At 39.5% G+C, this 13,457-nt stretch overlaps 1 protein-coding gene across 3 annotated transcripts in view; it reads left to right on the forward strand.

The window, feature by feature from the left end:
- Positions 1 to 1,733: 1,733 nt before the first annotated feature.
- Positions 1,734 to 13,457, forward strand: part of LOC104605530 (Ankyrin repeat family protein with DHHC zinc finger domain-containing protein) — a 77,860-nt gene continuing 66,136 nt past the window's right edge. Inside the window, exons 1-4 of one of the 3 annotated variants that reach the window (XM_010270335.3) lie at positions 1,734 to 2,573; positions 2,663 to 2,803; positions 4,266 to 4,378; positions 5,815 to 5,894. In XM_010270335.3, the coding sequence (XP_010268637.1) occupies positions 2,322 to 2,573; positions 2,663 to 2,803; positions 4,266 to 4,378; positions 5,815 to 5,894 (586 nt within the window). In that variant the 5' untranslated portion in view covers positions 1,734 to 2,321. The remainder of the gene's footprint in view (positions 2,574 to 2,662; positions 2,804 to 4,265; positions 4,379 to 5,814; positions 5,895 to 13,457) is intronic. The other 2 variants (XM_010270336.3, XM_088889149.1) reach the window with 2 other exon arrangements.

Raw genomic sequence — 13,457 nt, forward strand, 5'->3', positions numbered from 1 at the left:
ATCAGCCATGAGGTGGAAATAGATGGATGGCCTTCCAACTGCCAAGAATGTGGCAAAATCCAAGAGCAAATTCTACATATTTGTCAATGAGGACCATTTGTCAAATGAGAGACTTGTGTATCTTAGGTGGGTGGTTCACTGGCTAGATGCCATGCTTATTAGTTAGGTGGCGTTTGATAACACTTTTTAGACCTTTAAAGTCTGAAAATGTTGTTTTTTAGATGTTAGAGGTGTTTGGAAGTGTATATGAATTTGGGTATGAAAATCATTTTCAGATTTGAAATAATAAGACATGGGCTAGGCATTGAACGCGTTTAGATGCGTTTCAAATCTAGCCGAAAGTCCAAATACCCTTAAACTCTCGCCTCTCTCCTCTCTCTCTCTCACTCTCTCTCTCTCTCTCTCTATCTCCTTTCTTCTTCTTCTTTTCTCGGCGTCGCTACAACTCTTCTAGCAAACTAGCGGCGGCGAGTTCCGGCCTTCCCCCCCTTTCTCTCTCTCTCCTTTATTCTCTTTTCTCTCACTGCTACAACTCATCCGACGAACTAGAGGTGGTGAGTTCCGGCATTCTCTCTCTCTCTGTGTGTCCCCCTCCTTTCTTCTTTTTCTTCTTCTCTCACCACTGCCAGTGAACTAGCGGCGGCGAGTTCCAACCTTCTCTCTCTCTCTCTCTCTCTCTCTCCTTTCTTATTCTCTCGTAGCTGTAGCCGAATAGTCTAATTTAGGGGTAAAATAGTAAAATTAGTGAATTTCAGATGCTGAAGGTTTAATCCAACAAAAACAACCTTCTTTATTCAGAGATTCTAAAAAGTCAAAAAATAAAAATGTCTATTTTTAGATTTCAAACCCTTTTAATATCTTTTTAACTTTTAAGATTTTATATTTCGGATTTTATATTTCAGATTTATCAAACGCCACCTTAGTATTGTAGTTAAGGATTTGAGTTCCATCCATAAGAGAGATAGCTGGTCTGGATGGGTAAGTTGGAATAGAGGCATCTAAGATGTTACACGATTAGTTCTAATTTATCTATTACGCATACAACTTCTCATTTCTTCTTATTCAAAGAATATTTGTGGTTAAGCGGTAACTATTACGAATGCTTAATGTTCCAGACTCCAGGACTAGACCGGTTGTACAGTTGGGCCGGTCATGAGTCCAGGTTTGATTTTGGACCCTAAAACCATCCGGCCGGACTTTGGACTGGATGGTCCATTTGACTCGGGAACCAGTGGACGATGCAGTTCTGTTTCTGGTCAGGTTTTCAAAACCATGCTCCAGAGAAGCTAGCGGAGGTGTCAATCATGATATGACACGCTGCAATGATGATTTTGAAAACCGGCATGTCATGATTTTCAACTATAGGTTTTCAAAACCCTGTAGTTGGGCCATACCCATACATGTGGAGATGACATCATTGACGTGCTGCATATCACGACTGGCCCTGGCCCAGCGGACAATTTTAAGGCCCAAAGGGCTTGGGCCGTGTCACGAGGAACCTTTGTTTTCTTTGATGATGGCATTTCAACTCTGGGCCACTGGCCCAAATTTCAAGATTAAAGCCAAGTCTCACCATTCAACTATTTTCAACTGTTTGATTGACGAACACAACGTGGCCTTGAATAGTGAGCAGGAGATGCACGTGGCCTTGACCTCTCAAAGATTCAAGGGGTTTCAAACTTTCAATTGGATGGAGTGACAAAAGATGGGGCCGCAGTAAAGCATCCAGCGCTACTCCAACTGGAATAAGCTCATTTCTCCGGAAAACCTTTGTCCAATTTTGTGCTATTGAGAGCAATTTTGGCCCCTAACAGCCAAAGTTTTTTTCCCGCTCTGGTGGGGGCAGATGTGAATTCTGCTGATCCTGTGTAAAACAAAGATAGACTATATATCCTAGACTATGAAGCTGAGTAAGGGACATCTCATCCTTGGCCTAGCCGGTATATAGATACATAATTCATGCTATAAGGTCTTGGATAAAGAAGTAACTCGATATTCCTTTTTTGATAAATCTAAGTAACTCGATATTCAATTACGGGAATGCCCTCTTCTTTTATTTGTGTATATAGACAAGAGAAGAGACTATTTAAATTATAAAAGGCTGACGGAAGCGTCTGTTTGTGGCAAATTCAGTCCGCCTCCCAAATGCTAAATAAATTGAAGCTCAGAATCAGGAGACCAAGTAGGGGAGAAGCACCAGCAAGTTCTGGGAATTGATTGTTCAGCTCATAAAATTTCCAAATTCATTTCACATCTCATTCTTTTTTTTTTCCCTTTATCCTATGGATACTTACATGTAGAAGTAGAATAGTAGATAGGTAATGGCTTCTTCAGAGATCGAAGTTGTTTCAGACAGCAGGAACCAACAGAACTCAGCGAGTTCGAACTCAAACCTTAACGAAATCAACATAATTGACGTTTTCTCTGCATCTGCTTACGGTGATTTCGATAAATTGCGAAAGTTCGTCGAGCAAGATGGTTTCTCCGTCTCCAATCCTGACCGTAATGGTTATTATGCTCTACAATGGGCTTCTTTGAATAACTTTCCTGATATCGCGCACTATATTATCGAGGTTTAATCTCTCTCTCTCTCTCTCATGCGCGTATACACATTGTGGTGAATTTGTTCTAATTTACTTAAATTCCTTTTTCGTTCTAAAAGCATGGTGGCGATGTTAATGCTACCGATAATTCACAGCAGCCGGCTTTGCATTGGGCAGCAGTTCGGGGCTCAATTGCCGCAGCAGACGTGCTTTTGCAGAATGGAGCTCGCGTAGAGGCTGCTGACGTTAACGGCTATCGGGTAAATTTGTCTGAAGCTTTGAGAATATTAGATTATTCGAAAACTTATCCACTTGTTTTTTTTCTTCTTTCTTTGGTGTTAATCAATACGACTGAGAGAAAGCTGTACTGGAGCCTGTGTTCCGATTGTAGTGAGGGACGTAAAGAGGGAACAATGGGAAAGCATCTTAATAAGGAAATGATGCCAGTATACAGTCGATTATATTTTGTCAACAAGAAAATATTCTCCAACTGGTTCTGGTGACCTTGATAAACTCTTTTTCCTTTTTGTTTTAATTGTAGTTGAAGTGTATTGTGAAGACCAACTCAAACATCTGCATAGAATAGAGCTTAGAGGCGGTAACATTTGGATGAGCTTCCAGTAGCAGCTATATTGTTATGGGCAGCAAAAAGAATGCCAAAAGAAGTACTGCACTGGTTTAATAAAGGAACACTGATATAGTGAGTTTTCAATGTAATGCAGTTGAAGGTGAAAAATCTATAATGAAAAAAAAAACATTCAAGCTTTATAACAAAATTAGTATCTTCAAATGCAATCTTGAAATGCAGAAAATCAATATAGTAAAGAGAAATAAAACTAGAAGAGAACACAATGAATGCCAGAAGTGTCTAAGAAAGAGATGAGTACTACAAAGGAAAACACATAGCATATTGACACACAGACTGCCTTGAATACTGATCCTCCTTCAACATGAACCAAAACCTAAAACAGAATAAACCACTGGAGCTAAAGGAAACCAACCTACTAATTATCATCATAGGAATATAGGATGCCAAGTACCAACTGCCCCTCCTCACCAAGGTGCACTATCAACAAGAAAACAACTGCAACTCATGCAACCAAGAAAATATTAAAAGCCAACTCAACAATTAAATCAACCAAAAGACAATCCCCAGTCAATCTTCAATGGTGGCACTACCTGCTAAAATCCTAAAGCAACTGCACTCTGACTACAACCCCAACACCTTCCCGTGGTAGTTCCTCAAACCATGCTTACAGTTCTTCTTCCTGTACCCCTTCTATTCTTATTACTCATTTTGGCAATCATCTAATTCAAAGCACTCCAATTTTCACCCTCCACCTCAGTACAAAGATTGATTCACATACAAGTCACTAGATGTGTCCTGCTTTTGGGTTTGACATCTTGGTTGGTTTTAATAAACTTCCTGTTGGTAGACCTATTTATAAAGCATCTTATATGGACTTGTAGTTGTCAGCTGATGAATGACTTTTTCTTCTTTTTTATCTCCCTGTTTGCTGTTTTAGGTGGTTGGTATGGGTTTGGGGGGTGTTATCTTAACACCTGCCTTTATGTTGTATTTCTTTTTTACTTTTCGAAAAAAAAAAAAAAAGATCTCCGGACTTTGGAGAAGTTCTAGTGTTGATGTCAGGGTTGCTGATATGTTAATTGTTTTTTGATATGCCAAAGTTTCAGTTATTGGTTCCTTTGTCTCTGCTACAGGCAGTTCATGTTGCAGCTCAGTATGGGCAAACAGCTTTCCTAAACCACATCATCGTGAGGTATGGTGCTGAGTTTGACATGCCAGACAATGATGGGAGAAGTCCTCTTCATTGGTATGTGAAACTCTAGGTGATAAGTTTATTAATCTAAGCAGCCTTTCAATTGAGCATGGAATAGCATCTGAATTCCTTGTGTTCTAATTTTTTATGACTTCTACAGCACATGAAAATGGAATTTAGTTAATTGATTAATCACAAACTATGAAATTCACTATTTGATTCGTTGGCATTGAGCATATGAGTGGCCATGAAGCTTTTAACTCATCTCACTCCAAGCTTGAATGAGCTTTGGATGGCCATAAATGAAAATCATATTAAGATGAGAAAGGAAGGGAACCCCTTAAGCTCCACGGTCTGATCAGAAGAAGAGCTGCTGATAGCAAAGGAAAGAATCTTCAAATTAGATGCCTGGCTTTGCTAAGGCTTCTGTGTGAACCACATTTTCACATCCATCATTCTCTGGATAAATCTAAGACATTCCTAAATGAGTTAGAACTTAACAGTCCAATTCTTGATGCTACACGACTTTTAATGGTTATTTAAGTAATTGATTAATTTTATGTTAGAAATACAATGATATTTTATGAAATGATAAAAATTGCATACATATCCCACTTTATATTATTATCTTGTTCGAAACCATCAAACAAAGCCAAAAAACTGAGGTTAATACACAAAATAATACACTACAAAGTTGTCTTTCTTTAAGTTTTTAAACCACATAATAGGGCAAATTCAAGCAAAAATTAATCTCACAGAAAGTGGAAATGATTCTATAATTCAGTCAAGTATTCAGTTAGACAAACCAAAACTAAGGTTTAGCATCATGAACTGACCAAACTCAAAGTGGTCATTATTTCCATTAAGTGGCCAATAATATTGATACTCTGCATATCTACAATATTGGTTCCAATTCATCATGTTATAATTATCATCTTGTGTACTCTACATGTCATCAGTAGCTTTAGTTGTGGGAATATGTTGATTGATTCCAGATAGAAAGCCTAAAAACTCTTCCATATTTTAGCAAAGTTAAACCATAGATTCTCTAGCTGGAGTGACACAATACATATTTTTGCTCTTCATGAGCATAGGCGCATGCATAAATACACATAAACCCACCTCATTAGATTCTCTGAATGTTTAGAGCTTTTCAAATTTGGTGCTCTATTACTCCCACTCTGTACCAATTAACTTGTTCCAGAGGTCCTGACATGATGCTAGTTCAAGTTTGGAAGACTTATAGCTGACTAGGATTTATGGTTCCAGCATGACAAGAGTGGTGAATAATTAAAATAGCTTCATGTATCGAGCTACTTAAACAAGAAAATAGCGAGTGTTATGGAAAATAAAGGAGCTTGATTTAATTTTCTCTTAGACAAAATTTTTAGCTTTTTGTTTGGATATTTGGAACTTGGATTTCTTTGATTTTTTTTTTTGATAAGTAGCTTTTTTATCAATAATGATAGAATTGTAATACTCTGAACCAGGGCTGCTTATAAGGGCTATGCAGATACTGTGAGGTTGCTTTTGTTTAGAGATGCAAACCAAGGTAGACAAGATAAGGAAGGTATATTACTGAGGTTTATTATCCTCCTATATGTTCTGCTTTTTTGTCTGGGTGGTTTACAATCTTGTTTCTGTTCAACTACCATAAGCATTAGCAACTTATGACCATATGTTCCTTGTTGCTGATAGATAAAGCTATCCATCTAGTTTTAGATACTCACTTGCATCAGATAGTATCATGACCATACAAGAATACAAACAAGTAATTATATTGTTTAAATTCTTATATTGGCCATCGAGACAAAATGAAGAAGTTCAGATGGTTAACACAGCATATAATCTTGATTATACAATGGGTGGGGAGGGAGGCTAATGCTATGGCTGATTCATTAGCTAAGCAAGGGATAATTAGGGATCAATTGTAATTCTTGTGCTGTTTTTTTTTTTTCTTTATGAGTGAGGCTGCATCTCGTGCCTCCATCGAGGAAGCTTGTAACAGTTGCTTATATTTACTGATTTAATGAAATATTAAAGAACTTTTACTTATAAAAAAAAATCTTATATTGATCATCTCTTATTCCAGTCAATCATTTTGTTGATAGATGGCTAACCATTCATACATACAAATAATACAAGGACAGTACTATTGTTTTTTTTTTTTTTTTTTTTTTTTTTCTTTTGAAGCCAGTACTATTGTCTTTCGAAAGGCCTTTTCCATTAACATATTTCAATTGCATTTTGAAGTTATCAAATGGAAGAAGACCATTTCTTTGTAGTTTTTCTTATAAATAACCAGACATTTTATGCCAGTGATTTTAGATGATCTGAAAATATGTCTTCATAATGTATTATGGTATGTGTGCATGATGAATTATACAGGTGCATGGTACAACTTTGAAATCCTTAACACAGTAATGTTTGATGACCAGTTTAACTTCAACCAAGAATATGATATTTATTTGATGGTTTCAGATAGTGACTTTATTTTTGATAACTTTAGGTAGATACTAACTTTCTTTCCCTAATTATAAATTTATAACTCTTCTAAGTGCAAATCATAACATCCTTTCATGTCATATGGCTTTCTTTATAAGTAATCAAGAAAAAAAAAAAGAAACAAATAATGCACTGATTCCTCAGACAATCTGCACATGGCACAACACAACAATTTTGAATCTGCATCCTCTTGTTATTAAAGTGATTTATGGTTAGGGCATATCTGAAAATAGAAAGCTTCTGATGATAAACTCTACATAATTGGCATGATACTAACACCAAAAAAAAAACTGCTTTATAAATGTGACTATTCTTGGTTTTGTTTATCTATCATGCTAATCACATTACATCACTGGAAATTGTTATCATGTAGGTAGTTTGTTTTTCCCTGATTGGCAATATGTATTTGTGTATGTTTGCACCTATGAACATTGTAGAGAACACTGATGTGGGCCCCACTGCAGTGGTCCCCACTGTGTTCGTAGGACAACAGTGTAGTTATTTGTTTCAGTTATAGCAGTGTCAGTTTGAGTCAGTTTGTTAATTTAGTTGTTATTTATTTCAGCTTTTATTTACTTTATTTATTATGTAAGTACTAAGGGTAGATGTGTCCTTTCCATTATGTACTAAACATAACCTATAAATATTAAGAGAGTGGCGGCGGCAGATCTGTTTTTAGAATCTGTCCCTCCTTTCAACAACTTGTGTTCTCTTGTTTCTCTTCTATTCTCTCTCCTTTCTCTCACTTTTCTTCTGTTTTGCAAACCTAAAACCTATTAGGATTCAAGACTGATTACAGTCTTGATCTTCTACTTGGTATCAGAGCCTATCTAGGGCTTCTCATGTGTGTCTAGTCCAGCCGACCACATGAGGACTAGCTAGGGCTGGAAGCTTTGAAGAAGTTTTCGGTGGCTGAATCTTGGAGATTACCAGAAGAGGTTCGCAGTAGTTGAAGACTTGCCGCGGCTTGCAGAGAGTTGGTAATCGGGAAGAGGCAGCGAAGGTTAGGGTTCAGGTAACCCTAGAAGACAGTAAACCGAAGTACATAAGTAAGTTTTTTTTTTACTGAGTTTCAGAGACTGCAATCAGTCAAGATAGGTTGGACCTATCTAGAAAGAGGGGCCGAACTGTGTTCAAGTTTGTTTCTAGGGTTTGGCTTGCCGAACTGTGTTTAAGTTTGTTTCTAGGGTTTGACTGTTGGGCCGAACCCCCCTCTTTAAAGGTGATTAATTTTTAGGGTTTCATATTGCCCTACGACAAGTCCCACTTGTGTGGACTGCTTGGAGAGTGCAGCTGAGCACTTACTTCAGACCTACAGTTGAAACCCTAATTTTGCTTTCGCAGTAGTGGGCCCCACAGTAGTGATTTCAGAAAATAGCATCTCAGATTGATAGGCTGCCTGGTACTGTGCATGCCGATTGATTTCAGATCAGATTTGAGTTGATTTCTTGCATATACTGTGATAGGCGATTGATTTCTGATCAGATTTGGGTTGGTTTCAGATCAGATCAGATTTGTGTTGGTTTCGGATCAGATTCCAGACTTGCTTGTTTGGCTCTGTTTTCTGGTATAGTGGCTCTAACAGTTTGTAGCCATTGAATCTTGATCAAAGATGGAGTTTAAGGGTCAGGGAGAAAGTAATTTTGGAAACCACGGTTATGGTAGTGTATCTGAAACCGGGTTTCAGATTACAACTATGAGATTTGATGGGTCAAATTATTTGGAGTGGACTCAATCAGCCATGATGGCTATTGGAGGAAGGGGAAAACTGGGTTACCTCTTGGGAGATGTGAAAAAACCTTCCAAGGAGGACCCAACATACACCAAGTGGGTTCAAGAGAACTATTTGGTTATGGCATGGCTATGTAATTCTATGCAGCCACATATCAACCGGAATTACTTGTGGGCAAAGATAGCCAAAGAGATATGGGATGTTGTGAAAGAAACCTATTCCCAACCCCTTAATGTTGCCAGAGCCTATGAACTAAAGTGTGAGGTGAACAACCTTAAACAAGGAGAGAAGCCAGTTTCTGTCTACTTCTCTACCTTGAAATCCTTGTGGCATGAGATTGACCATCTAGAGACCCTTGAGTGGGAGAGTCCCAAAGATGCACAGACTCACAGAAAGCAAGTCGAGACGAATAGGGTATTTGAGTTTCTGGCTGGTTTGAATTCAGAATATGACATTGTGCAACAACAGATATTGACAGGAGATAGTGTGACCCTTTCTCAAGCATACTCCCTGGTGCATAGTGAAGAGACCAGGAGGAAAGTCATGATGCAGCCTCAGCCCTCTTTCCTAGCCTTGACAGCTATTAAACCTAAGCCAGGGGGTGACTCAGAAAGGGACCGGAAGAAAGAAGATAAACGGGATCTGGTATGTGAACATTGCAAGAAACCCAAGCACACAAAAGATACTTGTTGGAAGCTACATCCTCACTTGGTCCCAGCAAAACTAAGAAATAAGAAGGGTAATGCTCATATGGTAGTGAACACTGATTCAACATCCTCATCAGGCACATCCCTAGAGACTTTAGCTGCTGTTCGGGCTGCCCTCATACAGTTGGAAAAGGAAGTTGGGAGTTCAGCTCAGCCATCTCAGTCACCATCAGCTCCTGCCACATCTGCATTTGCACATTCAGGTACTCGAGCCTCAGCTTACCATGCTTCAGCGCCAGGTAATACTGATCACTGTTGGGTAATAGATTCAGGTGCATCTGACCATATGACTAGCTTGCCATCTTTGTTCACTTCCTATCACTTGTCCTCTGGCCGAGATAGAGTATCCATTGCTGATGGCTCTCTTGTTCCCATTTCGGGCAAGGGGGACATCAAGCTATCGGCTACTATCTCTTTATCTTCTGTCTTGCATGTTCCTAAGCTTGATACAAACCTGCTTTCAGTTAGTAGTATTACCAAACACATGAACTATTCAGTAACCTTTTTCCCTAACTGCTGTGTTTTTTAGGATTTGGAGACGAGGAAGGTGATTGGGACTGGCCGTGAGATGAACGGGATCTATCTGCTTGGAGAGAGTTCTCGTCGAGAGGAGTCAGTGGATAAGAAGTCTTTTGTTTCCCAGTCTGTGAGTTCGGTTATGCTTTGGCATAACCGATTAGGTCATTTGTCTTTTAAGTCTTTGAAGAGTCTGTTTCCTGCTTTATTTGAGTCTATTGAGTTATCAAAATTGAGGTGTGAGAGTTGTGAGTTTGCCAAACATTGTAGAACCTCTTATTCTTTAAGTAATAAAAGGAGTAATTCCTCTTTTGATATTGTGCATACTGATGTTTGGGGGCCATATCATATCTCTTCTATGGGTGGGTACAGATATTTTCTACTGTTTGTTGATGACCATACCCGTTTTTCTTGGGTCTATCTTATGCGTTCTCGGGATGAGGTTCCTGCTCTGACCCAAAACTTCCATTAGATGGTTCTCACTCAGTTTGGGACCAAAATCAAAGTCCTTAGATCTGATAATGCAAAGGAATACTTTGCTCAGCCATTGATCTCCTACCTTCTTAGCCATGGAGTTGCTGAAAGGAAGAATAGGCATATCTTGGAGGTGGCTAGAAGCATTATGTTTACCTCCAATGTACCTATTCGCTTCTGGGGTGATGCTATCCTCACGGCAGTTTATCTCATTAATCGAGTTCCTTCTCGGGTCCTTGATATGAGAACCCCCTTTTCCCTTCTATACCCAGACGAGGAGTTGTTCATTGTTCCCCTTAAAACCTTTGGTTGTACTTGTTTCGTTCAGCTTCTCGGGCCTCATCATTCCAAGTTTGAACCTAAGGCCTCCAAATGCATTTTCTTTGGTTGTGCACAAACTCAAAAGGGTTATTGCTGCTATGATCCGGTTTCAGGGAAACATTTTGTTTCCATGTATGTCACCTTCTTTGAGGAGACACCCTATTATCCTAGGGTTTCTCCTCAGGGGAGAGCAGTGAGAGTGGGGTTGCTTTGAGTTTCTTTCCTCAGGGGGAGAGCAGTGAGAGTGGAAGTGGGGCTGTTCCTTTACCTATTCCACTGGGTAATGAAGGTTGTAGTGGTGAGGGTGGTCAGAGGGAGCCGGAGTTGAGAGTCTATCATAGGCGATGCAGGCAGGTTGATCCTAGTCTTCGACAGTCCCGGCCAGCTCCAGTTCCCTCTGCGGCTCCAGATCCAGAGCCTACTGAGATACCTCTCACTGTTGCCACTTCCCCTCCTGTGGATGACCTTGATCTCCCTATTGCCATTCGCAAAGGGAAACGACATTGCACCACTTCTACAGCTCACAACATCTCACAATTCTTATCCTATGATCGTCTGTCACCATCTTACCGGTCCTATCTCACTTCCATTGCCGATGTCCCTATTCCAAGAACAGTGCAAGAAGCCTTATCAGTTCTAGAATGGAAAGATGCAATGCAAGTCGAAATGGATGCCCTGTTGAAGAATAATACTTGGGCACTGGTTGACCCACCAAAAGGAAAGAAACCGGTGGGATGCAGATGGGTGTTCACTGTGAAGCACAATGCTGATGGCTCTATTGAAAGGTACAAAGCTCGGCTGGTTGCAAAGGGGTTCACTCAGACTTATGGTATAGACTACTTGGAGACCTTTGCCCCAGTAGCCAAGATGACCACCATCCAAGTTCTGTTATCCCTTATAGCAAATCATTCTTGGCCCCTGTTTCAGATGGATGTTAAAAATGTCTTTCTGAATGGAGACTTACAAGAAGAGGTTTACATGCAGTTGCCTCCTGGATTCTATGATACAGAGACAGGTAAGAAGGTTTGCCGACTGAACAAGGCATTGTATGGTTTGACACTACTAGCAGTATATGTTGATGATATTGTGGTGACAGGAAATGAAAGACCTTGGTGCACTACGGCACTTTTTGGGTATTGAGGTTGCTAGATCCAAGCAGGGGATTTTTATCTTTCAGAGAAAATATGTTCTAGATCTGTTGGCGGAAGCTGGAAAGTTGGGTGTTAAGCCGGCTGATACACCCATCGAACAAAATCACAAGATTAGTGCAGAGGGTGGGGAGCCTCTTGAAGACAAAGTTATGTTCCAACGGTTGGTTGGAAAGCTTCTATATCTCTGCCTCACTCGGCCGGATATCAGCTATGCAGTTAGTGTTGTTAGCCAGTACATGCACTCCCCTAGAACTTCTCATCTTCTTGCGGCAGAGAGAATATTAGCATACTTGAAGAGATGCCCGGGTAGAGGTATATTGCTCAAGAACAATAATCACACGAGGGTGGAAGTCTATACAGATGCCGATTGGGCTGGAAGTGTTGATGACAGAAGGTCTACCTCTGGATATTGTGCCCTGGTGGGAGGTAACCTTGTCTCTTGGAGGAGTAAGAAGCAGAGTGTTGTTTCCCGCTCCAGTGCTGAAGCGGAATACAGGTCAATGGCTAATGGAGTGGCTGAAATCTTATGGCTGAGGTCACTACTTGAAGAGTTGGGTATTGACTATGAAAAGCCCTTAATGCTGTATTGTGATAATCAGGCAGCTATTAATATAGCCCACAACCCAGTGCAGCATGACAGAACTAAACATATCGAAGTTGATCGACATTTTATGCGAGAAAGGGTCACATCACAAGAAGTGTGTCTTCCGTACATCACATCTAATATGCAGCTCGCAGATATCCTCACCAAGGCTGTACCAAGGAAGAAGTTAGAGACAGACCTATCCAAGTTGGGAATGATGTGGGCCCCACTGCAGTGGTCCCCACTGTGTTCGTAGGACAGTAGTGTAGTTATTTGTTTCAGTTATAGCAGTGTCAGTTTGAGTCAGTTTGTTAATTCAGTTGTTATTTATTTCAGCTTTTGTTTACTTTATTTATTATGTAAGTACTAAGGGCAGATGTGTCATTTCCATTATGTACTAAACATAACCTATAAATATTAAGAGAGTGGCGGCGGCAGATCTGTTTTTAGAATCTGTCCCTCCTTTCAACAACTTGTGTTCTCTTGTTTCTCTTCTATTCTCTCTCCTTTCTCTCACTTTTCTTCTGTTTTGCAAACCTAAAACCTATTAGGATTCAAGACTGATTACAATCTTGATCTTCTACTAACATAAGTTATATTTCGTTCTTTTTTAATTAAAGTTTCTTATTATTGTCAAACTCAATATAAGAGATGTACATGGAGCATATAACTAAAAAGGAAAAATCAGAACCACAAAGAGGGAAAGCTTAAATGCAACAGAATTACCATACAGATTCTCCATCCAACTGTAGAAAAATTTGCTTAGCTAAAATTAAGAAAAAAAGAAAGAAGGAATGGAGAAAGCCATCTACTACTAAAACATGCAATCGTGAACAAAAAAAAAAAGGTTCACAAGACCACCAAAATGCTTAAAACATTACCCATTCAAAGCTCCTACTTTGACTTGTTGTTTCCATCAAATAATCCTTAGTTTGAGATTTGTATTAAAGAGAGCTGGGTAAGAAGGCCTCTGCTGATTGGTGTTGCCTGTTCTGATTTGTAAACTTGATTTGGAAAAACACTTACGATCATGTTAACTGGAGACGGTTAGACTTTGTCCTTGAAAAAATGAATTTTGGTCAGGTTTGGATTCAAGTTTATATCACATCCCCTAACTTATCTGTCCTTTCAAATGGGAAGTCAG

Source organism: Nelumbo nucifera, chromosome 1 (genome assembly GCF_055504915.1).
Source record: "Nelumbo nucifera cultivar China Antique chromosome 1, China Antique-T2T, whole genome shotgun sequence".
In the NCBI taxonomy this organism is placed as follows: Eukaryota; Viridiplantae; Streptophyta; class Magnoliopsida; order Proteales; family Nelumbonaceae; genus Nelumbo; species Nelumbo nucifera.